The following is a 27,278-nucleotide window of genomic DNA, read 5'->3' as shown; positions in this document are numbered from 1 at the left end:
AAAGATAATTTGAAAAGGATTGTTCAGTTTACTGTGTAGCATTAATTTTTTTTTACTAAAAATTTTAAAACAGTACACGTTTTCTGGATCATACATGGAAGTTCACATCCAGATGTCAAATTCTCATTCTTTCTTCATTGTCAAAATCTTAATTTTCACTCCTGGCTAGATTTTTCTTCCTTGGCAATTATTTTTGTTATGCCACTAAAGTATTTCTCACAGAAGGAATTATGACCTTGATATGGCAGAAAATGATCACTTAGCAGATGTGAATACTGGTTCTGATTCTCAAATTTCTTCACCTTTTCCATTGTGATCAAGTACTTTGATGTGTGAGTGGAAAGCTTCTGCTCACGGGTGCTAATGAGTTTCAGACATGGGTGCCAGGGCACCATCTCTTCAGCGTATTCTGGTATATATACTGGTAACCAATAGACTAGTTTTCCTTCTAGTATGAAGGTCTCAGCTGCAAAGTTTAATAGGTCAAAAAACATATCACTGTGGATGATAACTCAAGGAACCTGGAGTGTAGCTTTCTGGACATTTTTCTATCCCTTTTGGTATTTCCTTCTGTGAACCTGTTCTTCTTATAGATTCTCTGGTTCCATACAGATGATCAGTTATGATTGCATCAAAATGAATGCCCTTCCTCCAGGTAGGTTTAGGTGCATCTTAAACCAGGACATCAAGGTAATACTTCTCTAAACCATATTGATGAAGATTTGCCCTAATGTTTTCATCTGGTGCTCTCCATTTCTGATTTTTCCAACTAGCCTTTCCCCAAGCCATGAACTATGTTGTAGTCTATGTCTGTGCACAAAAAAGAGCAGATGGTGTCAAGAGGCCATCTGTTCCAACAAATGGATCAAAGACATTATCATTTTCTTTCACTTTTCCATGGTTGGCCATGATGAATCATAAACCAGCATCCATTCTTTTATTTCCAATATAGTGTCTCTTTTTGACAGTATATGATTCAATATGCTCTCTCTGCCCATCTGTGATCCACTGATAGCCTCAAGGGAGTGGGCAGAACTGCTGTATAGTAGTTGCGTTTATTCTCAGAGTGGAAGACCTACATTGGTTATCTTCACAATTGAAATCCCTCAACTATCACAGCACTCTGCTTTTTTTCTGTTTTATTATAAAAGCAGTCCAGATTTCCCGACAGGTCTTGTTTTAATGTTTCCAGGTACACCACCTCCTCTCTGGACCCTTTTTCTAACAAGCCTCTTACACTTCACAGGAATCTCCATCTATCAAAATAAATATTGTGAGAATTCTCAGGAATGCAGTTTGTGTCCAAACGATAATACTCCAAAATAGAGAATATATGTTGTGGATTATTTAAATTCACCTTTCCTTCAAATGTCAGGAATTCAAGTGCATCTATTCATTTGACGTTTTCTTCTTGTGTCAATGTTTTATTAAATGTGTGAATCTTTATTTGATATGTAGAGTCTGAATGCAGAAATGGAACTTGGTGCACACTGCCCATTTCATTAAGTTTCTTGCAATATCTTCAGAGGGAATACTAAGAATCCAAAATGGAGACTTTCCATAGGTTCCCTGACTGCAGGTGAACTGTTCAGGGTGCAGGGCAGTGCCATCACAGCTGCCTGCTGTGCACCTGCGTGGCCTACGTGACGTCCCGCCTGTTTTGTTGTTTTCGTTTTTTCAGATTTTGAGCCTGTTACCATACCAGATAAGTGTCTGTCTTCTTGTGATTTATCATCTCAGCTTAGATGTCATCAGGATAACTCAATAAACTTTAAAATAATGATGATTCAGTGAATAACTCTTTTCCCTATGAGTCAAATCTCAGTCAGACACCACAGAAATGTCATTAATCAGCAGCAGTTTAATCCTTTTTAGTGTTTTTACCTTTTTTTGGTCCACTGGGTGACCAGATGGTTGCTCAAGTATTTATTTTCTAACTGTCCTAAGTTATGAGGGTATAAAATAAACCAATCATACAATTAAAGTCAATCTATACTTTTAAAACAATTATCATGATGAAAGTGCCTTAGTCACATTTTAAGGTCCATTCCAAATGATCGTCTCTCTCTCTCCATTCCCTTCACTCTACCAAGAACACATTACTTCCTCGTCAATGAGAAACAATGAACAACCTTCTATTATAACCTATCATCTTTTCTGACTCTATTTGTCGATTCTGCTTTTTCCCTCAATAGGTGATTATCCTATTGAGAGGAGGGATACCTTAGGACTTGTTATATAACCAACACCCAATATTTTAAATATTTATTGAAATATTAGTCATACAACAAATTTGTATCAGGTGAGACTCTAGTAGAAATAGTTACTTTGGCAGAGCCATTCTTGCCACTACCTTGAATCTACAAACCTTTTCTAAATTAACAGAGCAATATGTAATATATTATTCAAACAATTTAGTATTTATTAGAAAGGCAATTTGGGAAATGCCCTCACCCATCCAATGCCAAAGGATGCACAGAGACACGAGGTCCAGTGAAGCGAGACTTTAATTACAGCCTTATAAGATTCGGGTGTCTGAAAGGGAGGCACATGAAAAGGGGCTGTAGCAAGCCATTTATTCCCTAATACACAAGTCCCACTCTCTGCTTCCTCATTTGGCTGAGAGTACTACAGGGTGCACAATCTTCCCAGGTGGCATCTAAAATTTATTACCCGGATTTATTACCCCTTGTAAGAAATTTGTCTGAGTGCTCAGGACAAGTCTGCAAAAAAGGCCTGCTGAAACCCTGTGAAAAGAGACACCAGGAAATGAAGAAAACAATAAAGGGCTAGTCACTCATTACCATCTCAAGGAGAGCTTTATCTGTTCAAGTAAACAGTAAGAGCTAGTAACTAATGACCTCCTCAAGGAGAGCTCTCTGTGTTCAGCAACCCTCCAGCAGTGGGCAGGACCAATCAAACAACTTTTGGGCTGGGCCTGAATCAGTTAAAACACCCTCAGATAAGTCATTTATGAAAATGAATCACTAAGATTATTTTCTTTCAGGCTTCTTGCATTCATCAGGGAGGTTTGAATAGAAAAATGGCTATTTATGTAGGTTCACAATATTACCCACCTGTGAAACCTAGTCCAACTTACCCCACTTTATTTTTCTTCACAGCACTTTCAACACAAGACATTCTATGAATTTAACTTCTTAACTTATTTTTAGTTTCTCATGAGGGCAGGGACTTTTTTGTCTGTTTTGTTCATTGCTACACCCCTGTTCCTAGAAAAGTACCTGGAATGTAGCAAGTGCCCAATAAATGTTTCACCTGTGCCAAAGAATGAAATAAACATGGAGCTCTTAAGGAATTTAAGAATTCTGTTAATTTGGCCAGTAGCTTATTAAAAATGTTTTCTGTATTCTATGGGTGTAAAGATGCTTAAAGAAAAGACGTCATGTTGTAGCAAGTGCAATTCTAACTACAATTTAGCATAATAAAAACTTACATAGCACTAAACATTATACTTTTAATAAATAAATAAATAAACACATAAATGTAAGCTGGTATGTTTGATTGGTTTAAATAGAGAGAGGCAGTGCCATATTATGGTATCCTAAATTCAGAATCTTAATCAGTGCTATCATAGCTACCTTGACCTCCAGGAAGGAGAGCAGATGGTCCTGGGCTTACAAGGAGGCCTGCTCTGTGCTGTCAGCAAAAGGAGCAGCCTCTCCAGGCTGGGTACGAGTGTTTAAGGGTGCAGGGACACAGTACTGAAGTATTATCATCTAAGGTGGAGATCTACCCACTATGACCTGCTTTTTATGGCCCAAGCTCAAGAACACTTTTTACATTTTTTAAGGGTTGTTAAAAAAAGAGAAAAAAAGAATATGTGACACAGACCTATGTGGTCTACAAAACCTAAAATATCCTCTGTCTGGTACTTTGCAGAAAACGTGCCTTAGACCCTTCATCCATATTTTTAGTCCCCAAAGTCAGCTTTTCTTCTAGGTTCACAGATTTTGTGCATTTCTCTTTCCATTGAATCAGTCATGTAGGATGTTTTATGAACCAAATTAGAAAGGCCAACAGAATTAGGTAAAAGGTCCTCTTCTCATTCCCCATGAAAGCTAATATGCACAAGACACAGGTCACCCTCTCCATGGCAGCTCAAGGAAAAGCACATTTGTGCCCCTGATGAACCAGGAGAGAGGAATGTCCCCAAACGGCGATTTTAGCTAGGCAATGACTTTCTTAGATCTAAGATACCAAAAAAGTCCACTAAGAAACAGTTTAGAAGTTGTTACTCAAAGCTTTTATGAGAATCTGTGGCACTAGGAACTCTGAATGTGTTGGCAGGAACACCCTATTTTTTCTTAATGCATTAAAATGAAGAGAGAAAAAAAGGAGTGAGGAAAAAGTTCACTTAGCTCTTGGCAAATGGCAAGACAATGAATTTATCTATGATCATATTCACTGGCTTCTTTTTGGCAATTGTTCGGATGGGTATTTCTCTGGCTCTTGGCCATGATTGTTGTTTTAACACAAGGTTTCCATTCTTTTCCTGAAGCCAAAAGATGATCTATATCCTTTGCTCCACCCAACTATGCATTGCTGGACTCCTGCAAGTGACCTGTATGTTGGCTGTGAAGAGGGTCATCTTTTAATGATTAATGGAGAGACCTTGAAAGTGACCGTGCTTAGTAAGATAGAAGAGGCACCACCAATGGGTGAGAAACTTCTCTGCTTCATATTCCCGGAAGTGTAGCCATGGGTGTTGGTTTTGCACACACTTGAAGATGGATGTTTTGTTACCTATTTTTCCCTTTCTTAGAGACGTCGTCTAATCTTCCTCCTCCTTTATCTTCTGGTTAGTTACCAAGTCCTGCAGATATTCCTTACAGCTAGCTAATGTTTATTGAGTCTTACTATGCGCTTGGCATTCTGCCATCACTCTAAATGCATATTTCATGTGATTCTCAAAACAACATTATAAGGAGATACATCTTTATGATGCAGATGAAGTTAAGAAACATGTCCAAATCACATAAACTATCAAGCTAACACTTGAACCTAGGTCATAAGATCTCGGAGTCCAAGTTCTTAGCTACTTTGCTGTATCCTTTCGTATGCATATGCGCATTCTGCCTAGTCAGCTAATAATCATGGTCCTTTCCTGTCTCCCATCCCTCACAACCCCTTTCTCCATGACAACCATCTCTTCTAAGTCCAAAAGCAATCTTGAAAGTTACCTTTGTGCTTGATCAGATTTTCAAAGAGAACCTGTCTATTTCCCTTAGATCTAGTGTCCATTCCTGGTCCTATCAGCTGTGGCTAGGGTTGGGCCTACATCACAGGAGCCTATGTCCACCCACTGGGGGCTAGGTGCAGACTCTTTGAGGAGGGATCCTGGTCAGGGCAAGCTCCCCAAACCTGTCCAATGTACTCTATTACAATTGCTCTGATTATATCATGCTTTGATTTCTCTAATAATCTTAGGATGACTTCACTGACCTTAATGTACATCTGACACAAACCAGGTAGCTGGTCCTACCAAACTGTCCTTTTTGAAGACCATTTTCAACACACAACTCAAGGACTGCTCTCACTTGATTTCAACCCCCCTGCCATCTGATCCCACCTGCTCCATTAGTATTATTTCCTACTACTCCCCAGCATGAACTTTCTGATCTAGCCAGTCACTTCTTCCCATTGTGTCACAGGCATGCCTTCTACATTATTCCCTTGCCACTTTCCCACTCTGAATCTCCCAGGACTCAGCTCAAATACCACCATCTCCATCAAGTTTTCTCCAACTCTGATGCCCCTCATTAACTCCCTCTCTCATTCTCTGACCCACACTTCACTGATAAAGCTGAGGCCATCAGGTTTGACTTTCCTGCCCACTCCTCTTCCCTTTAGTGTTACTGCACCTACCAGGCTTGCTCCTCTCTCTAATCTAGCGTCTAAAGTGCCATCCAAGTATCTCTCTAAAAGTAAGCTTCTTTCCAGCCTGCCTTTCCAGTTTCAGCTCTTCCCACATGAGCTTTTTAAACTTTCTCATCTTTCGCATGCTCTCTCCAAATTCTGTCAGCTGGTGTTGGTAGTTACCTTTGTCTGGATCACTCACTCTTCCTCGTCTACTTGGTGAAATTATCCTCCTTCGTGGAGCTTTCCCTCTCCTTGCCCCAACGTTCAGGCAAAATTAGGTGCCTCTGTCTGGGATTCCATTAGACTCACTCTTGTGTTAGGCCCCATCCTTTGCTACTACAATGACCCATGTGCATGTCTGTTTTTCCCACTAGTCATCAACTCTTTGAAGTCAGGAATTGAATATTACTCATTCTTTGGCTCCAAAGTCTAATCCCAGATATCATTACAGAGTAAATTGGCAACTCTTTGTGTTTGTAAAATGAATTATAAAACCATGTTTCTCAGGTCCAAATTCCAATCTCACTTCCAATGTATTTTACAAAATTTGGAACTTAATCATATGTAGTCTTGTATTGCTCATTATTTCCTTCCTGCATACTATTTCTTATGATTGTCACAGTATATTACATATGCTTTCAAATACATATTTATCAAGCTTTTACAATGTGGAAGACACTAAGCAAGGTGCCTTAGAGGTTACCTAGATAACAAGTACATAGTATCATAATTTCTATCCTCAAGGGACTTAGACTTTATTAGAGAAGATAAGATAAGTAGACAGATAATTACAGCCAGGTAAGTTAAGGTGATCTTACTAAGAAAAAGCTTCACAAGGTACTATGGGGACTGAGATGAGGGAAACAGTCCAAGTTAAGTCATTTTGAAGATTGAATTTGAACTGACCCTTGAAGGACAGGTTCACAAGGAGAGATGTGGGTAGGTGGAACTTTTGGCAGTGGTACCTGCATGGACAAGAAGGCATGGGGAAGGCTGAGAAACAAGTGGTGCAGTTTGTCTGGAGCATCAAGTGTTACAAAAGAGTAGAGGGGAAAAAGGGGCATCCAACCCATATCTGGCCAGTCATGTCCTGCTCAGGTGTTTGTACTTAATTCAGCTGACAGTGGGCACACTTCAAACATCCTGAATGGGGATGTACCCCAATTGGAATTGTGCTTGGGCAGATTATCCACAATTCAGGAAAGAATGATCCTAGAAGTGAGTGGCTGTAGGCAGCGAGCATCTAGACTGGGCCAAGAGTCAGAAGAATGTGGACTTTAGTGGCAGCTGGATTCGAAAAGAAGGGACTTCTGGGAGATGACATCTTTGAAGGAAAGGAGTATACTTCCTAGCATCTAGCAAAATGTCAGGCACATGGTATGCAGTAAACAAATAATTTGATGGATGCCATCTGAGCCTGTGATTTTGTAGCTCTTGTGGTTTGTCTACATAAAAAGGTAATATGCTTTTGTTATTTTCCCCCAAGGACAATATCTTATTAATGACAAATGTACTCATAGAATAGTTTTTCTTTTCACTTTCTTTTTGTTGACTGTGCTTTATTTACTGAGGTACAAATCTACATACCATAAAATGTACAAATCTTAAGTGTACAGCTTGACTATAAGATGGTTTTGGTTGTCCCCTGCCCCAGATTCTTAAAACCTCTGACAATGCTTTCCTAAAAAATAAAACATATTTACTACATAATTCTGTAATGTTGGTTACATAGGTCTGATGATATAGAACTTAAGAACAACTTGTGCAATTTACATAAGCAATCATTACTAAGCAACTTTTATTATTCATTGTCACCTTGCACTTTTATTTATGTGTCACCTACTTTACTTTGTTTTTCTTTTCCAAAAGACAGAAGAAACCTTATCAGTCCGGTCACCTTGGTATATCAGAAGGAGGGTGTGCTTGCTTCTGGAATTGTAATGTATTTTTTCCTCAAAATTAATCGCTTTCAAGAAAATACATAATTTCTATTTGCTGCCATTTTCTACTATGAGCCATATTTTGGGATGTCAGTTTTTGTCAGATTATTAATTAAAATTGTTTCCTCTTTGGATACTATTATAAAAAAAATTTATGAAGACTTTCAAATATTTACAAAAATAGAACAGTATATTAGCTACCATATACCTATTTTGTTGCAAATAAACAAAAATAGAACATGAAAACCTATTGCTGTCTCCCAATGAAAAACACCTGTAACCCAATTCCATGCACATTTCCGCACTTAATATATTATGTTGTCAGACATGAATTTGGAACCTTTTGTGCGTCCCATTTAGCTTACATGTATCACGTTGTTATTATTGATATTAGAATTAGTATTAATAGCCTCTATTGACTTGTGCTTACTTTGTATCTGCCACCATGCTAAGTGCTTTACTTGTATTATCTTATTGGTCCTCACCAAAACCTTATTAAGTAGGAACTATTGCCCTCCTTATACAGATGGAAGAACCAAGTCTTACAGCATTCACCAGCAAGTAAGTGGGAAAGCTAGGCTTGTACCCAAGGGTGTCAACCTCCAAAGTCCTTGCTCTCATTTATTAGAACACACAGCCTTAAAAAAAAAAAAAAAAAAAAGAACACACAGCCTTAGTAAGTATGAAAAGGGATCAGACAATGTTTTCCTGTGGTGTTGGAATAAACCCTAAGGTTTGGAATTGACCTATACTAAAGTCTCAGGTCTAGCTGTAGCTGTACAGAGTCCACTGTTAGCTTTGTCTTTCCATTGCCACAGATCACATCTCCAGACCCTGAGGGCAGCTAGGCAATGACCTCAGGGTGAGCTATGTAGTTCCACCAGTGAGAAGCCATCTGGAGCTCATTCACCTACACTCAGCTCGTAATTCCCTTCCTCAACCTTGTAGTGGACCATCCCCACCACCCCCTACAGTTAGTCTGCATTTATGGCCTTTTATGACTCTTGTCCTCTTCAAGGCCACTCTCCATGTTTGTTTTAACCTACTTTAAAGGAATGATGACAGCATTTGCTTTGGTGAAGGATGGAGAATGATGGCGAGCTTAGAGAAGGCCCCTTGCTTGTCCCCCAACCCCAGGTCCCATGCATCTGAGCCCTGCCACCTCACAAATGCCCACTCTTAGTTATAATGGGGTCTAATATAGAAAATAATGGATGAATTTTCCCAAACCCACTTACCTATTGTAAAAATAACACAAATTCCTCTTGAGAGAAAATTAACCGAAATCTATTTACAACCAACTAACAAACCCACCCATGTTCTAACATTGTGTGAGGAACTGGAAAAGAGAATACAAAGGAAATAAAAGAAACACCAGGGTCACTTAAGGAGATAAGAAATGCACATAATAATGATTAAAGAGCATGCATTAGACCTAGTGTCCTCTGAAGTAAGGAGACTGCTGTACACAAGCCACACAAGCTCTGCCCCATTTTTCCCACCTCCTGTACAGTGAAGAATGTGGTAAGAATATAGATACTAGAGAATCAAAGGAAGAAGACATCACTAAAGTTTTAGGTAATTGAAAAATGTGTCACAAAAGAGAAAAAACTGAAGCTTTCCCAGGGAACATGGTTAAAAGTTGCCTAAATAAATATGAGAGGACAGTGTATTCTAGATAATGTAAACACAGATGATGATTCCAAATAAACAGTAGATGGTAATCATAAGTCTTAGCTTATCTGATGAGGAAAGAATGCTATGCATTGATGGAGACTAATTTTCTGCATTTATCTCATTGTTTTTGGTCTCTAGGATGGCATCGTGTATTCTTTTACTATTAAAGATTCAAGTTACAAAGTAGAAAATTTTCTTGAGTTTGAACAGCCTGTAGAACATTTGATCTTTTCTCCCAGTTACAAAATGTTGCTGACTCAAACAGATAAGGTATGCTGGATGGTAATTTCTTGATAGGCAATTTTTAGATAATGTTTTTATCAACATTGCTTGGCAGAAATGAAGGGCAGAGAGTGCTGCGTAATGCTACTCTACTAGTCAGGAATCAATAGATTGAAACTGAAAACATACCCAATTTAAAAGGCCTGAATAGCAAAGATATTTGTTTGTTTTTTGCTTGTAACTGAAAGCTTGTGGAGTGGGCCCAAATCCAAGAGCTCCCACTATGCCACTGGGCCTTGTTTTGTGCATCTCTTGGCTCTGTTTCCTCTCTGCTGCCTCTATTTCCATCCAGACCTTCCCCTTGTGGTGTCAGGAGAGACTCCTGCAGCTCCAGCTTATGTTTCTATCCTCTTTGTGACCCTGATGGAAAGAAACCAGCTAGAAAAAAATGTCCTGAAATTAGATATTGGACTAACTTGGGTCACCTGTCTACCTCTGGGCCAATCATTATGATCAGGGAGAATCTAAGCTCTGATTGGCCAAGCCTAAGTCACATGCCTACTCTTAAACCCTGGGTAGAGTTAGCTCACCCAAATGTGGACTGATTTTGGGGTCATGGGTTGTTCTATTAAGGAAAATATGGTTCAGTGAAAGACAAAGGGAGAGGAATTAATGCAGGGTAAAAACAAATGTCCATCTCAATTGTATTGTTAGAAAAACTAATAATGGAATGACCCTCAAAGGTCAGAATTAGAAGCCATGTATATTGCTGGCAATAATTTTAGATGGATTACAAAGTTCAATGATTTCTGCCCAAAAGAAACTTAAATTTAGATATGGAAAGACTTGTTTCTGGTAATTACCAAAAGTTAAAACAACTGTCCTATGTTTTAATAAATAAATGACAAATCTAAAATATTTATGGAGAATAGGAACCATTTAAAAAAATAACAGAAGGGGAAAAGACCCAAATATGCTGACAAATATAAAGTAAATAAACATGTCTGACAGAAGATTGGACACAGCCAAAGAGAGAATTAATAAACTAGAGGATAGATCAGAAGTTATCCAGAATGTAGCTTAAAGAAGCAAAAAGGAAGGAAATATGGAAGGGAGAGTAAGAGACATAAATAATACAGTGCTAAGATCTAACATGTTTGGTTGTAGTCCCAGAGATGAGAGAGAGTGGGGCAGAGACAATACTTCAAAAGATGTTGATTGGGAATTTTCCAGAACAGATTAAGGTCATGAATTTACAGATTTAAGAGGTCCAGTGAATTCCAAGCAGGATACATTAAATGATGATATACACATGTAGACTTACTAAAATGAAATTTTTGAGATCAAAAGATTAAGAAAAACTTTTAAAAGCAGCCAGAGAGAAAAAACAAATTACTTCAAAGGAGTTTCAGTTAGACTAACAGCTGACTTCCTTCTTGCAATAATGTAAGAAAGAAATAGTGGAGTGATACCTTCAGTGTACAGCAGGGGTCAGCACTACCATGGCAGTGTTAAGTAGTTGTGACAGAGACCACATGGTCTGCAAAGCCTAACACATTTACTATCTTCATTTATAGAAAAAATTTGCTGACTCCTGTGATAATGGAAGAAAATAACTACCACCATTCTATACCCAATGAAAATATCTTTTTAGCATGGGAGTGAAAAAAGACATTTTTAGACACACCAAAACTAAGATTTTGTCAGCAACAGACTGTCACTAGAGAAAAGTCTAAAGAATGTACTTCAGGCAAAAGAAAAATGATCCAAGATGGAAGTTGTGTGTACAAGAAGGATGCAGAGCAGTAGTAATGTGTGGAGAAATACAAAAGAACAGCAAAAATAATGTGAAGTTGGGTTTTATTTTATTGTTTTAAATTTTATTTATATTTATTTTTGTGTGCAATGTGTTGTTTCAATACATGTATGTACTACACAATGATTTACTTAGGGTAGATAGCATAGTTTTGTACCCATTAGCCCACTCGTTCTCCTCCCCACCAATCCCCTCTCCTCCCAGCCTCTGGTGACCATTACTCTTCTATGAGGACCACTTTTTTTTCTTTTAGATTCCACACTTGCTGTATTTGTCTTTCTGTGCCTGACTTACTTCACTTAACATGATGGTTTCCAGTTCCATTAGGCCACTGGGGCTTCGCATGATGGTTTCCAGTTCCATCCATGTTGCTGCAAATGATAGAATATCATTTCTTCGTATAGCTGAATAGTTTTCCATTTTATACATGCACACCACAGGCTTTTTTATCCATTCATCTGTTGATGGGCATTTAGGTTGATTCCATCTTTTGGCTGCTGATAATAGCATTGCATGAACATGGGAGCACAGGTGTCTTTTTAATGTATTAATTTCATTTCCTTTGTGTATATACCCAGTAGTAGGATAGCTGGATCATAAAGTAGATCTATTTTTAGGTCTCTGAGGAATCTCCATACTGTTTGCCAAAAAGGCTGTACCAGTTTACATTCTACCAACAATGTAGGAGAGTTCCCTTTTCTCTGCATCATCAATAGCATTTGTTATTTTCTGTCTTGATGATAATAACCATTCTAATTGGAGTGAGATGATATCTCATTGTGGTTTTATTTGCATTTCCCTGATCATTAGTGATGTTGAGCATTTTTTCACGTGCTTGTTGGCCATTTGTATATTTTCTTTTGAGAAATGTCTGTTCAGGTCCTTTGCCCATTTTTTAAATGGTTTTTTTGTTTGTTCTTTGGTTTTTGGAGGTTTTTTTGCTGTTGAGTTGTTTGAGTTTGTCATGTATTCTGGATATTAGCCCTTGTCTGATATGTAGTTTGCGAACACTTTCTCCCATTTCGTAGGTTGTCTCTTCATTTAGTTGATAGTTTCAGAAGCTTTTTAGTTTGCTGTGTGGAAGATTTTAGTTTGATGTAGTCTCATTTGTATATTTTTGCTTTAGTTGCCTGTGCATTTGTGGTCTTGTTCAAAAACGCACTGTCCACTCCCATTCCATGTATAATTTCCCCTATGTTTTCTTCTAGTATTTTCATAGTTTCATGGTTTGGGGTCTTAAATGTTGGTATTTAATCCATTTTGAGTTCATTTTTTTGTGTGTATGGTGAGAGACAGGTCTAGTTTCAGTCTTCTGCATATGGATATCCAGTTTTCCCAGAACAATTTATTGAAGAGGATGTCCCTTCCCCATTGTATATTCTTGGCACCTTTGTTGAAAATCAGTTGGCTGTAAGTGTGTGGGTTTGTTTCTGAGCTCTCTATTCTGTTCCGTTGGACTATTTGCCTATTTTTATGCTAGTACCATGCTGTTTTGGTTACTATAGCTTTATTTTATATTTTGAAGTCAGGAAGTGTGATGCCTCCAACTTTGTTCTTTTTGTTCAAGATTGTTTTATCTGTAAGGGGATCTTTTGTGGTTCCATAAAACTTCACAATCTTTTTTTTTTTTTTTTCATTTCTGTGAAGAATGTCATTGGTATTTTGATAGGGATTATTTTGAATGTTTAGATAGCTTTGGGTAATATGGACATTTTGATAATATTAATGCTTCCAGCCCATGAACATGGGATATCTTTCCATTTATTTGTGTCATCTTTAATTTTCTTCACCAATGTTTTATAGTTTTCATTGAGAGGACTTTCACCTCATTGGTTAAATTTGCTCCTAGGTATTTCTTTTCTTTTTTTTTTTTTTTTTTGGTAGCTATTGTGAATGGGATTGTTTTCATGATTTCTTCTTTGGCTATTTTGTTATTGGTGTATAGGAAAGCTGTTGACTTTTGTGTGCTGATTTTGTATCCTAGCACCTTACTGAATTCCTTAATTAGTTCCAGTAATTTTTTGGTGGAGTCTTTAGGGTTTTCTATGTATAGGATTGTGTCTTTAGCAGTTAGGGATGGTTTGACTCCCTCCTTTCTGATTAATATGCTCTTTGTCGCTTTCTCTTGCTGTGTTGTGCTGGCTAGAACTTCCAATACTATGTTGAATAAGAGTGGGGAAAGTGGGCATTATCGTCTTGTTCCAGATCTTAGAGGGAAAGCCTCCATATTTTATCTATTCAGTATTATATTACCTGTGGGTTCATTGTAGATGACCTTTATTGCATTGAGGTACATTCCTTCTATACCTTGTTTGTTGAGTTTTGTTTTTTTTTATCATGAAGTGCATTGGATTTTATCAAATGCTTTTTCTGCATCTATTGAAATGATCATATGGGTTTTTTCCTTCATTCTGTTGACATGATGTATCACGTTTATTGATTTGCATATGTTGAACCATCCTTGCATCCCTGGGATTAATTCCACTTGATCATGGTTGAATGATCTTTTTAATGTGCCGTTGGATTCTCCTTGCTAGTATTTTGTTGAGGATCTTTGTTTCTGTGTTCATTGGGAATATTGGCCTTTAGTTTTCTTTTTTTGTTTTATCTTTTTCCAGTTTTGGTATAAGGTTAATTTTGGCCTTGAAGAATGACTTTGCAAGTATTCCCTACTCTTCAGTTTTTTGGAAGAGTTTGAGAAGAATTGTTATTAGTTCTTCTTTAAATGTTTGGTACAATTTGGCACTGAGCCATCTGGTCCTACAGAGTTTTTTGTTGTGGTTGTTGGGAGCTTTTTATTACTGCTTCAGTCTCATTACTCATCATTGATCTATTTAGGTTTTCTAGTTTTTCATGATTCGACCTTGGTAAGTTGTATGTGTCCAGAAATTTATCCATTTCTGCTACGTTTTACAGTTGGTTTTCATAAAATTGTTCATAGCAGTCTCTTATGATCCTTTGTATTTCTGCTGTATCAGTTGTAATGTCTCCTTCTGCATTTCAGAGTCTTTGTATAGTCTGTTCCATCTGCCTGAAATGCTGTTCTCACTGAATCCATGTGGATTCTTTATTCATTTCCTTCAAGTCTTCTCTCTAAAGTTACCTTTTCACTGAAGTCTTTCTTGGAGACTCTATTTAAAATTTCACCCTTTAATTTTGCCATGTAGTATCCCCCTTCCCTGTTTTTCTTTCTTATAATTATTGCTGTTTAACTTACAATACATTTTATTTGGATATATTTTTCATTGTCTGAATCCCCCAGTATAATGTAGGCAGGGAATTTTTGTCTGTTTTGTCCTCTGAGGTAGCCCCAGCATCCAGAGCAGAGAAGGCACAGTGTATTCACTCAATATTAGTTGAAGGAATGAATTAAATGTTAAATTATTAAAAACCTACCAGATTTTCATTTTTTTAGATAAATAAACAAAAATATTGATATTTAACTCAAGTAAACTTTAAGAACTTGTGATGAGTTGAAAGCAGACATCTATCTAATTGCTGGTTGAGTGGCCATATCATATTACAATTACTTGGTAGAAATTCATAAATTACAAGACAGAATTTTTTTTTTTTTTTTTTGGCAAGGTGAATTTGGGAGCCGAGAATGATAAACAAGTCATAAAGTCATAGCTTCAGCCACAGTTTCTCCAAAGGCTTTTCAAATTTTTTAATTAGAACTGCCCCATTGAGTTTAGCATGTGGTAGAATTTAGTTTATCTTAAAAACTTTTCTGGTTTTCCACATAAACAGACATTGTTTTTTAAATTTGAAATAAAGTGTTTTATTGCATTTTTAAAATTTTAAAATAAAATGCCAGGAATTGAAGAAGAAAGTCCTATTTATTGATTACTTTAAATGATGAATAAATGAATGAATGGATGAATCAATCAATCAATCAACAAACAAATCAAGTATCTAGATTTTAAGCCTCTCAAGGTCAAGGTCTTATTGAGTGGATCTATACCTATTCCCACACAGAGCCTTGCTTGCAGTAGGCATTTAATAAATATTTGTTGAACTACATACACAACGATTGTAATATGTTTCTTTTTCTTTTCTTTTTTTTTTTTTTTGTATATTTATCAGGGATCTGTTTATATCTACACTTTTGGTGAAGAGCCAACCTTAGACAAAGTCCTAGATGCTTGTGATGGGAACTTTCAGGCAATTGACTTTATCACACCTGGAACCAAACACTTCATGGTAAGAAATCTTCTGTGTCACGGTAGGATTTAAAGATGCAATGTTTCAAGATTTAAATGTCTGTCTACATGTAACTAGGTAACTTTGAAAGTTCATGTGCAAATAGGAGGCAGAGGGAATCTTCGAAGATACTGAAGATAAAGATGCCAACCACTTAGATCATCAAATCTGCTCCCTAGTTAGAATTATCTTATTATATTGTGACTTCATGTATTGTTTTCTGAAAACGGCCAAAGCAATTGAGATCTTAGGAGCCTTACTTCTTGTTTTAACCACCCAAGCTTTGCAAGCAGGTCTTTAAACATATTTATTGCTAATGAGTTGTTAACATTCAGTAAACTATTAATATTTGCCTCCTTTCAGAGTGATGCAGAAGCACCACCTGAGGATAAAAATGAAATAATTGCCAAGTACAAAATATAAATTTAGTCCTACTTAGAAAAAAAAATAATCTCTACATTTAGAAACTATATACTTCTTTTCCAGTGTCTCACTGTTCACCTTTTGTTGATCTCAAGAAACATACTTCAATTTTCGTATGACTTATTAATAATTCCATTAAGATTTTTGGGAGTCTAGCAAATAAAAACATAGACTATGGAATGGGTAATATTTAAAGTTTCTGCAGATCTTGAGATTCTGATTATATGATTTTTTTACTAGATGTTCTCTCATAAAAATCATGTCTATACTCATGATTGTTTCAACTCAGTAAAATTTTCATGTTTGGGAATTAGATACTTGATTCACATTTTCATCTTACCTAATCCTTAGTATTCAAAAAACAGTACTTAAATTATATCACATTGCAGTCACCTTAAGTTTTTCAGTCTTGATGCTGAGAAAGTTATCAAAAAAAGAAAAATGTGCACTCTTGGTTTCCAGTCCAGTTTGTAAGGAGCTTGAAAGTTGTCACTCCCATCCTCACAACAAGAAAAAAAAGCTGAACAAACTGCAAATCAACAATTCTTCCTAGAGTGATCAGTGATTTGCAGTCACAGGGCAAACCAGTACCCCCTCCCCCAAATTGAAGAGACAGACGAATAAATACAGAGGATCACAACTTACCGGAACAGAAACCCAGAAGCAGAAACCACCACTGGAGCCAGTACCAGGGAGATTACAACTGAAATAATGTCACAGACCTTATTTAAGAAATCTCTAGAGAAACCCAAAAACCAATAAGGAGGCAAAAACAAGGACACCCAGAGGGGATTTGAGCTTCTGACACTTACAGCTTCAGTTAACAGTAAACACAGCCTAGATTCTAGCCAGATAAGCATAGAAACTTACGCTAAAGCCTATTTACTTTAGTTCCTTCGACCCACTGCATCATGCTCAGCTTTCAACCCAAAATTGAAATTGACAGCAGGCATATTTGAAGAGACAGAGCAAGAATCATAACCAAATATGGCAAAGATGTTGAAATTATTATGCCAGTAATTTAAAACAAGCATGAATTACATGCTAAAAGCTCCTATGAAAAAAGTGAAAAATATGCAAGGAAAAATGGATAATGTAAGCAGAGATATGAAAACTCTAAGAAAGAATCAAAAGAAAATGCTAGAAATTAAAAACACTGTTAATATAAATGAAAAATATCTTTGATGTGCTCATCAGTAGACTGGACATGGCTCAGGGAAGAATCAGTGATCTTGATAGAATATCTATAGAAATTTCCAAAACTGAAATGCAAAGAGAAAAAAGAATGAAAAAGGCAGAAGAAAAATTCACAAATTATATGACAATTACAAAAGGAATAACATATGCATATTGAGAATACCAGTAGGAGAAGAAAGAAAGGAAGGAAGAGAGGAAATGTCAGAAGTAATAATGGCTGAGTATTTTCCAAAATTAATGGTAGACATAAACCACAGATACAGGAAGCTCAAAGAACACCTAGCTGGATAAACTTAAAAATAATAATAATTATATGCACATCATACTTAAACTGCAGAAAATCAAAGACAAAAAGAAAATCTTGAAGAAAATGGGGAAAGGGGCTGGGGGGAGAGGAAGCACTCTACTCATAGAAGAGCAAGTATAAGAATTACGTAAGACTTCTCTTCGAAAACCATGCAAGGAAGACTGAAGTGAAATAAAGTGTTGAAAGAAAAAAACTCCACCAACTCAGGATTCTGTATCCAATGAAATTATCATTCAAAATTGAAGGAGAAATACTTCCACAGACAAACGAAATGAGGGGATTTTTTGCCAATAGACCTGCCTTGCAAGAAATCTTAAAAGAAGTTCTTCAGAGGGATGGATTCAGAAGGCGGAAGATTGAAATCAATAAGGACATACTCAGAACAAGAAGCCCTCGAAATAACTGACAAGGAATTTCGAGTGATAATTCTAAGGAAACTGAATGAGATACAAGAAAACTCAGCTAGACATCATGATGAAATGAGGAAAAGTATACAGGATCTGAAAGAGGAAATATACAAGGAAATCAATGTCCTGAAAAAAAATGTAGCAGAACTTGCTGAACTGAAGAAGTTATTCAGCGAAATAAAAAACACAACGGAGAGTTTAACCAGCAGGCTTGTCGAAGTTGAAGAGAGAACCTCTGAACTTGAAGATGGGCTGTTTGAAATAACACAAGCAGACAAAAAGAAAGAAAAAAGAATCAAGGACATGGAAGAAAATCTGAGAGAGATATCAGACAACCTCAAGCGTTCAAATATCCGAGTCATGGGTATTCCAGAAGGGGAGGAAAATGGAGATTCCATTGAAAACATATTCAACAAAATAGTGGCAGAAAACTTCCCAGGTATAGGAAAAATCACAGATCTTCAGATCCAGGAAGCTCAACGATCTCCAAACGTATTCAACCCAAAAAGGCCTTCTCCAAGACATGTCATAGTCAAATTGGCAAAACTCAGAGACAAAGAGAGAATCTTAAAAGCTGCAAGAGAGAAGCGTCAAATCACCTATAAGGGAGCCCCAATCAGGTTAACATCAGACTTTTCATCACAAACCCTAAAAGCTAGAAAGGAATGGGATGATATTTTCAAAATACTAAAAGACAAAGATTGCCAGCCAAGAATACTCTACCCTGCAAGGCTATCCTTCCGAAATGAGGGGCAAATAGTATATTTCTCAGACAAACAAAAACTGCGGGAGTTCACTACCACAAGACCACCCTTACAAGAAATCCTCAAGGGAGTACTGGGTTTGGTTCCTGAAAAATAACTACCACTGCCATAAAAACCTAAGAAAAATCTAAACCCGCTAGTACAATAAAAATGGCATTCATGAAGAGAAAACAAGCTAACAAAAACACTATCTACAACCTAAGGAACCAACAAACAAAGAAACCAAACAGTAAATCAGAAAGCAAGGAACAAAAGACACCTAAGACAACCAAACAACCAATAAAATGCTAGGAATAAATCAACACCTTTCAATAACAACTCTTAATGTTAAAGGCTTAAATTCCCCAATTAAAAGACACAGACTGGCTGACTGGATCAAAAAGCAGGACCCAACTATATGCTGCCTACAAGAGACCCACCTCACCCATAAAGATTCACACAGACTAAGAGTGAAAGGATGGAAAAAGATTTACCATGCAAACAGAAAAGAAAAACGAGCTGGAGTGGCTATTCTTATATCTGACAAAATAGACTTTAAACTAAAAACCATAAAAAGAGACAATGAGGGACACTACTTAATGATAAAAGGACTGATCCATCAAGAAGACATAACAATCATAAATATGTACGCACCCAATGATGGAGCAGCCAGATTTATAAAACAAACTCTATTAGACCTAAAGAAGGAAATAGACACTAATACCATAATAGCAGGGGACCTGAACACTCCACTGTCAATATTAGACAGATCATCTAGGCAAAGAATCAGTAGAGAAACACAAGATCTAAACAAGACTCTAGACCAATTGGAATTGGCAGATATCTACAGAACATTCCACCCAACAACCTCAGAATATTCATTCTTCTCATCAGCACATGGATCATTCTCCAGGATAGAGCACATATTAGGTCACAAATCAAGTCTCAATAAATTCAAATAAATTGGAATTATCCCATGTATCTTCTCAGACCACAATGGATTAAAACTAGAAATTAATAACAAACAAAACTCTGGAAACTATACAAACACATGGAAATTAAACAGCATTCTACTTAATGACATATGGGTCCAAGAAGAAATCAAGCAGGAAATCAAAAAGTTTATTGAAACTAATGAAAACAATGATACATCATACCAAAACCTGTGGGATACTGCAAAAGCAGTATTGAGGGGAAAATTTATTGCATTAAAGGCTCACTTCAGAAGAATGGAAAGATGGCAAGTGAACAACCTAACACTTCACCTTAAAGAACTAGAAAAACAAGAACAATCCAATCCTAAAGTTAGCAGATGGAAAGAAATCATTAAGATCAGAGCAGAACTGAATGAAATTGAAAACCAAAAAACAATTCAAAAGATCAACGAATCGGGGCTGAGCCCGTGGCGCACTTGGTAGAGTGCCGCGCTGGCAGTGCGGCGACGCTCCCACCGCGGGTTCAGATCCTATATAGGACTGACCGGTGCACTCACTGGCTGAGTGCCGGTCACGAAAAAACGACAAAAAAAAAAAAAAAAAAAAAAAAAAAAAAGATCAACGAATCAAAAAGTTGGTTTTTTGAAAAGATAAATAAATACAAGGAATCATTCGAGACTACTATAAACAACTATACGCCACCAAATTTGAAAATTTGGAGGAAATGGATAAATTTCTGGACACACACAAGCTCCCAAAACTGAACCGTGAAGACATAGAAAATTTGAACAGACCAATAACAATAAAGGAGATTGAAGCTGTTATCAGAAGGCTCCCAACAAAGAAAAGCCCAGGACCAGATGGATTCACAGCAGAATTTTACCAAACATTCAAAGAGGAATTGACACCGATTCTTTACAAACTATTCCAAAAGATTGAAACGGACGCAAATCTCCCAAACTCATTCTATGAAGCAAACATCATCCTGATACCAAAACCAGGTAAAGATATAACCAAAAAAGAAAACTACAGGCCGATATCCTTGATGAATATAGATGCAAAAATCCTCACTAAAATACTAGCAAACAGAATACAGCAACACATACGAAAAATTATTCATCACGATCAAGTGGGATTCATCCCAGGGATGCAAGGTTGGTTCAACATACGCAAATCAATAAATGTGATACACCATATTAATAAACTCAAACACAAGGACCATATGATCATCTCTATAGATGCTGAAAAAGCATTTGATAAAGTTCAGCACTCATTCATGACAAAGACCCTCTATAAGTTAGGTATAGAGGGAAAGTATCTCAACATAATTAAAGCCATATATGCCAAACCCACTGCCAATATCATCCTGAATGGGGAAAAGCTGAAAGCTTTTCCTTTAAGAACAGGCACTAGACAAGGATGCCCACTCTCACCACTCCTATTCAACATAGTGTTGGAAGTACTAGCCAGAGCAATCAGAGAAGAGAAGGAAATAAAGGGCATCCAGATTGGAAAAGATGAAGTCAAACTGTCCCTGTTTGCAGATGACATGATCCTATATATCGAACAGCCTAAAACCTCTACAAAAAAACTGTTGGAATTGATAAATGATTTCAGCACAGTAGCAGGATACAAAATCAACACACAAAAATCAGTAGCATTTCTTTTCTCCAATAGTGAACATGCAGAACGAGAAATCAAGAAAGCCTGCCCATTTACAATAGCCACCAAAAAAATAAAATACTTAGGAATAGAGTTAACCAAGGAGGTGAAAAATCTCTATAATGAGAACTACAAACCACTGCTGAGAGAAATTAGAGAGGATACAAGAAGATGGAAAGATATTCCATGCTCGTGGATTGGAAGAATCAACATAGTGAAAATGTCCATACTACCCAAAGTGCTATACAAATTCAATGCAATCCCCATCAAAATTCCAAAGACATTTTTCTCAGAAATGGAAAAAACTATTCAGACATTTATATGGAACAATAAAAGACCACGAATAGCCAAAGCAATGCTCAGCAAAAAAAATAAAGCTGGAGGCATAACACTACCTGACTTTAAGCTATACTACAAAGCTATAATAACCAAAACAGTATGGTACTGGCATAAAAACAGACACACTGACCAATGGAATAGAATAGAGAATCCAGAAATCAACCCACACACTTACTGCCATCTGATCTTTGACAAAGGCACCAAGCCTATTCACTGGGGAAGGGACTGCCTCTTCAGCAAATGGTGCTGGGATAACTGGATATCGATATGCAGGAGAATGAAACTAGATCCATACCTCTCACCGTATACTAAAATCAACTCAAAATGGATTAAGGATTTAAATATACACCCTGAGACAATAAAACTTCTTAAAGAAAACATAAGAGAAACACTTCAGGAAATAGGACTGGGCACAGACTTCATGAATACGACCCCAAAAGCACGGGCAACCAAAGGAAAAATAAACAAATGGGATTATATCAAACTAAAAAGCTTCTGCACAGCAAAAGAAACAATTAAAAGAGTTAAAAGACAACCAACAGAGTGGGAGAAAATATTTGCAAAATATACATCTGACAAAGGATTAATATCCAGAATATATAAGGAACTCAAACAACTTTACAAGAAGAAAACAAGCAACCCAATTAAAAATGGGCAAAAGAGCTAAGTAGGCATTTCTCTAAGGAAGATATACAAATGGCCAACAGACATATGAAAAAATGCTCAACATCACTCAGCATCCGGCAAATGCAAATCAAAACCACATTGAGATACCATCTAACCCCAGTTAGGATGGCTAAAATCCAAAAGACTATGAACGATAAATGCTGGCGAGGCTGCGGAGAAAAAGGAACTCTCATACATTGTTGGTGGGACTGCAAAATGGTGCAGCCTGTATGGAAAATGGTATGGAGGTTCCTTAAACAATTGCAAATAGATCTACCATACGACCCAGCCATCCCACTGTTGGGAATATACCCAGAGGAATGGAAATCATCAAGTCAAAGGTATACCTGTTCCCCAATGTTCATCGCAGCACTCTTTACAATAGCCAAGAGTTGGAACCAGCCCAAATGCCCATCATCAGATGAGTGGATACGGAAAATGTGGTACATCTACACAATGGAATACTACTCAGCTATAAAAACGAATGAAATACTGCCATTTGCAACAACATGAATGGACCTTGAGAGAATTATATTAAGTGAAACAAGTCAGGCACAGAAAGAGAAATACCACATGTTCTCACTTATTGGAGGGAGCTAAAAATTAATATATAAATTCACACACACACATACACACACACACACACAAACCGGGGGGGGGGAAGAAGATATAACAACCACAATTATTTGAAGTTGATACAACAAGCAAACAGAAAGGACATTGTTGGGGGGGAGGAGGGGAGGGAGAAGGGAGGGAGGTTTTGGTGATGGGGAGCAATAATCAGCTACAATGTATATCGACATAATAAAATTAAAAATAAATAAATAAATAAATAAATAAATAAATAAATAAATAAGGACATACTCAAGTTGAACAGTATCATTAACCAACTGGATCAAATTGACATCTATAGGATGCTTTATTCAAAAATAGCAGAATACACATTCTTTTCTTTTCTTTTTTTTTTCTTAATTTTATTTTGTCAATATACAATGTGGTTGATTATTGTGGCCCATTACCGAAACCCAGAATACACATTCTTTTCAAACTCATATAGAACTTCAACAAGATAGACCACATTCTGGGTCATAGAACACACCTTAATAAAATTGAAATTACAGAATTATGCAAAGTATGCTGTCAGGACACAGTGGAATTAATTTAGAAATCAGTAATAGAAAGATAGCTGGAAAACCCTCAAAACACTTGAAGATTAAATAACACACAGGTTAAAGAAGAAGTCTCAAGAGAAATTAAAAATTTTGAACTAAATTAAAATGCAGTATAACTTACCAAATTTATGGGATGCAGCACAAGCAGTATTTAGAGGGAGATTTATATCATTGAATGTATTAGAAAAGAAGATCTAAAACCAATCATCTAAGCTTTCACCTTAGGAAACTAGAAAAAGGAGAGCAAATTAAATCCAAAATAGAAGAAAAGAAATAATAAAAATTACAGCAGAAATCAATGCAATTGCAAATAGAAAATCAATATAGAAAAATGAAACCAAAAGTTGGTTCTTCAAAAAGATCAATAAAATTGATAAACCTCTAGCCAGATGTATTTATCTGTTTCTGTTGCTTATAACAAAATACCTGGAACTGAGTAATTTATAAGAAAATGAAATTTATTGTTTACAATTTTGGAGGCTGGGAAGTCCAAAGTCCAGGGAACGTATCTGGTGAGGGTCTTCCTGGTAGTGGTTTTACAGTAGTGCAGGGGTCTCACCTGACAGAAAATGGTGGAGTGGAGAGAGAGAGAGAGAGACTTTTTGTATGCTCTCCTTTTAAAGCCCTCAGAACCACACTCCTGACCACCATTATTAATTCATTCACTACAGCACAGTCCTACAATCTAATCACCTCTTCAAGGCCCCACCTTTCAATTACCATAATAGGATTTCCCACCCTCAACAGTTACAGTGGGAATTAAGCTTCTAATGTATGAATTTTCAGGGCCACAATTCAATCAATTCACAGCACAGGTTAACTAAGAAAAAATGAGAAGATACAAATTACTAATATCAGCAATGAAAGAGGAGTCATAACTACTGACCCCATTGACAATAAAGGAATACTATGAGCAACTCTCTGCCCACAAATTTGATAACCTAGATGAATGGACCAAATCCTTGAAAGACACAATCTACCAAAACTCACACAAGGAAAGATAGATAATCTGAATGGGCCTATACCAAAAAAATTGAATCAATAATTAATAACCTTCCAGAACAGAAAGAACCAGGCCCAGAGGAGTTCACTGTTGAATTAGAAATAATACCAATTCTCTACAATCTCCTCCAGAAAATAGCATCAGAAGAAATATTTCCTAACTCATTCTATGAGGCCGGCATTACCCTAATACCAAAACCAGACAAAAGCACTACAAAAAAGGTAAATTACAGACCAATATCTCTCATAAACATAGATGCAAACATCCTCAACACAATATTAGCAAATTGAATTCAACGATGTATATAAAAAGAATTATACACCACAACCATGTGTGATTTTTTCCAGGTAATGCAAGGCTGATTTAACATTTGAAAATCAATTTTTTAAATATTGTTTATTATAAGCATATTTTTATTACAAATCGTGATTTTTCTTTATGCCTTTTGCCCAACCTATCCCTCTCAAGCGCCCCCTCCCACCCCCCACCTCACCCCCATCTCTAGTATTCTGAAAGTTCAAGGAATTGTTTAGGTCTTTTCTTTCTTTATTTCTTTCTTTCTTAGCACCCAGTTACCCAACATGAGGTATTTCTCTTTCCTTGTCTGTCTTATTTCACTTAACATAATTTTCTCCAGACTCATCCATGTTGCTGATTCATCACATTGAAAAAATAAAGAAAAATTATATTATCATATCAATAGATGCAGAAAAAGCATTTGACAAAATCCAATACCTAGTTATGATAAAAACTCAGAAAACAAGGAATAGAGGAGAACTTCAACTTGATAAGGAATATCTACAAAAATCCTACAGCTAACATCATGCTTGATGGTACAAATACCTATTCAACATCATACTGGAAGTCCTAGCTAGTGCAGTAAGAGAAAAAGGGAAATAAAAGATATACAGACTGGGAAGAATGAAATAAAACTGTCTTTGTTCTCAGATAACATGATTACCTACATAGAAAATCCTAAAGAATCAACAAAAACACTCCTAGAACTAAGTGATTATAGCAAGGTTGTAAGATAAAAGTTTAACATACAAAAAAAGTCAATTGCTTTTGTATATGCCAGCAACAAACAACTGAAATTTTAAGTTAAAAACAATATCGTTTACATTAGCACCAATAAAATGAAATAGGTATGAATATAACAAAAGATGCATGAGATCTGTATAAAAAACTACAAAATTCTGAGGAGAGAACTCAAAGAAGATCTATATAAATGGAGAAATATTGCACATATGTGGATAGGAAAATTCAATATTATCAATATGTCAGTTCTTCCCAACTTAATCTATAAGTTCAATATAATTCCAATCAAAATCTCAGCAAGTTATTTTGTGGGTATTGACTAACCGATCTAAAGTTTATATAGAAAAGCAAAAGACCCAGAATAATCAACATGACATTAAGACAGGTCACAGGACTGACACTACTCTACTTCAAGACTTAGTGAAAAGCTATAGTAATCAAGACAGTGTGATATTGGTGAAAGAGTGGACAAATAGATCAATGAAACAGAATAGAAAGCCCAGAAATAGACCCACACAAATATAGTCAACTGATCTTTGACAAAGGAGCAAAGGCAATTCAATGGAGAAAGGATAGGTTTTTCAAAAAATGGTGCTGGAATGACTGGACATCTACATGCAAAAAAAAAAAAAAAGAATCTAAACACAGATCTTAGACTTTTTACAAAACTTAATTCAAAATGGATCATAGACTTAAATGTAAAATGCAAAACTGTAAAACTTTTAGAAGATAACGTAGGAGAAAATCTAAGTTACTTTGGTCTTGGTGATAACTTTTTATATGTAACAACAAATCACAATCCATGAAAGAAAAAATTGATGTTAGACTTTATTAAATTAATAACATCTGTTCTTCAAAAGACACTGTTAAGAGAATAAAAAGACAAACCGCAGACTAGGAGAAAAATTTTTGCAAAATATATATCTGATAAAGGACTGGTATACAAAATGTACAAAGACCTTTTAAAACTCAGCAATAAGAAAATGAACAACCCCATTAAAAATGGGCAAAAAATATGACTAGACACCTTACTAAAGAAGATACACAGATGGCAAATAAGCATTTGAAAAGATGCTCAAATCATGTGATTAGGGAACTGCAAATTAAAACAGCAATAGGTGGGGATGTCATCACCACCTATTAGAATATCTGAAATCCAAAACAATGACAATAACAAATGCTGGTGAGGATGGGGAGTAACAGAAACATTCGTTGCTGGTGGAAATGCAAAATGGTATGGCCATTTTGGAAGGCAATTTGGAAGCCTCTTAGAAAACTAAACATATGCTTACCAAATGATCCAGCAATTACACTCCTTAGTATTTACCCAAATGGGTTGAAAACTTATGCCCACACAAAAACCTGCAGATGAATGTTTGTAACAATTTTATTCATAATCACCAAAACTTGGAAAAAACCAAGATGTCCTTCACTGTGTGAATGGATAAATAAACTGTGGTATATTCACACAATGGAATATTGTTCAATGATAAGAAATAAGCTATCAAGCCACCATAGACTTGGAGGAACCTTAAATGCAAATTGTTAAGTGAAAAAAGCCAATCTGAAAAGGCTACATATTCCAACTATATGACATTCTGGAAAAGGCAAAACAATGGAGAAAGTAAAAAGATCAGTGGTTTCCAGG

At 36.4% G+C, this 27,278-nt stretch overlaps 1 protein-coding gene and 1 pseudogene across 1 annotated transcript in view; one reads left to right on the top strand and one right to left on the bottom strand.

The window, feature by feature from the left end:
• CFAP43 (cilia and flagella associated protein 43) overlaps positions 1–27,278 on the top strand; it is a 125,885-nt gene that overhangs the window by 33,601 nt on the left and 65,006 nt on the right. Inside the window, exons 6-9 of the mRNA XM_063103441.1 lie at positions 4,520–4,679; positions 7,750–7,817; positions 9,636–9,767; positions 15,622–15,738. Coding sequence (XP_062959511.1) covers positions 4,520–4,679; positions 7,750–7,817; positions 9,636–9,767; positions 15,622–15,738 — 477 coding nt within the window. The remainder of the gene's footprint in view (positions 1–4,519; positions 4,680–7,749; positions 7,818–9,635; positions 9,768–15,621; positions 15,739–27,278) is intronic.
• Positions 156–4,478, bottom strand: LOC134382429 (tRNA (guanine(10)-N2)-methyltransferase homolog; annotated as a pseudogene).

The sequence above is a fragment of the Cynocephalus volans genome, chromosome 7, assembly GCF_027409185.1.
Source record: "Cynocephalus volans isolate mCynVol1 chromosome 7, mCynVol1.pri, whole genome shotgun sequence".
Lineage (NCBI taxonomy): Eukaryota > Metazoa > Chordata > Mammalia > Dermoptera > Cynocephalidae > Cynocephalus > Cynocephalus volans.
This window is presented reverse-complemented; position numbering and strand designations above follow the sequence as displayed.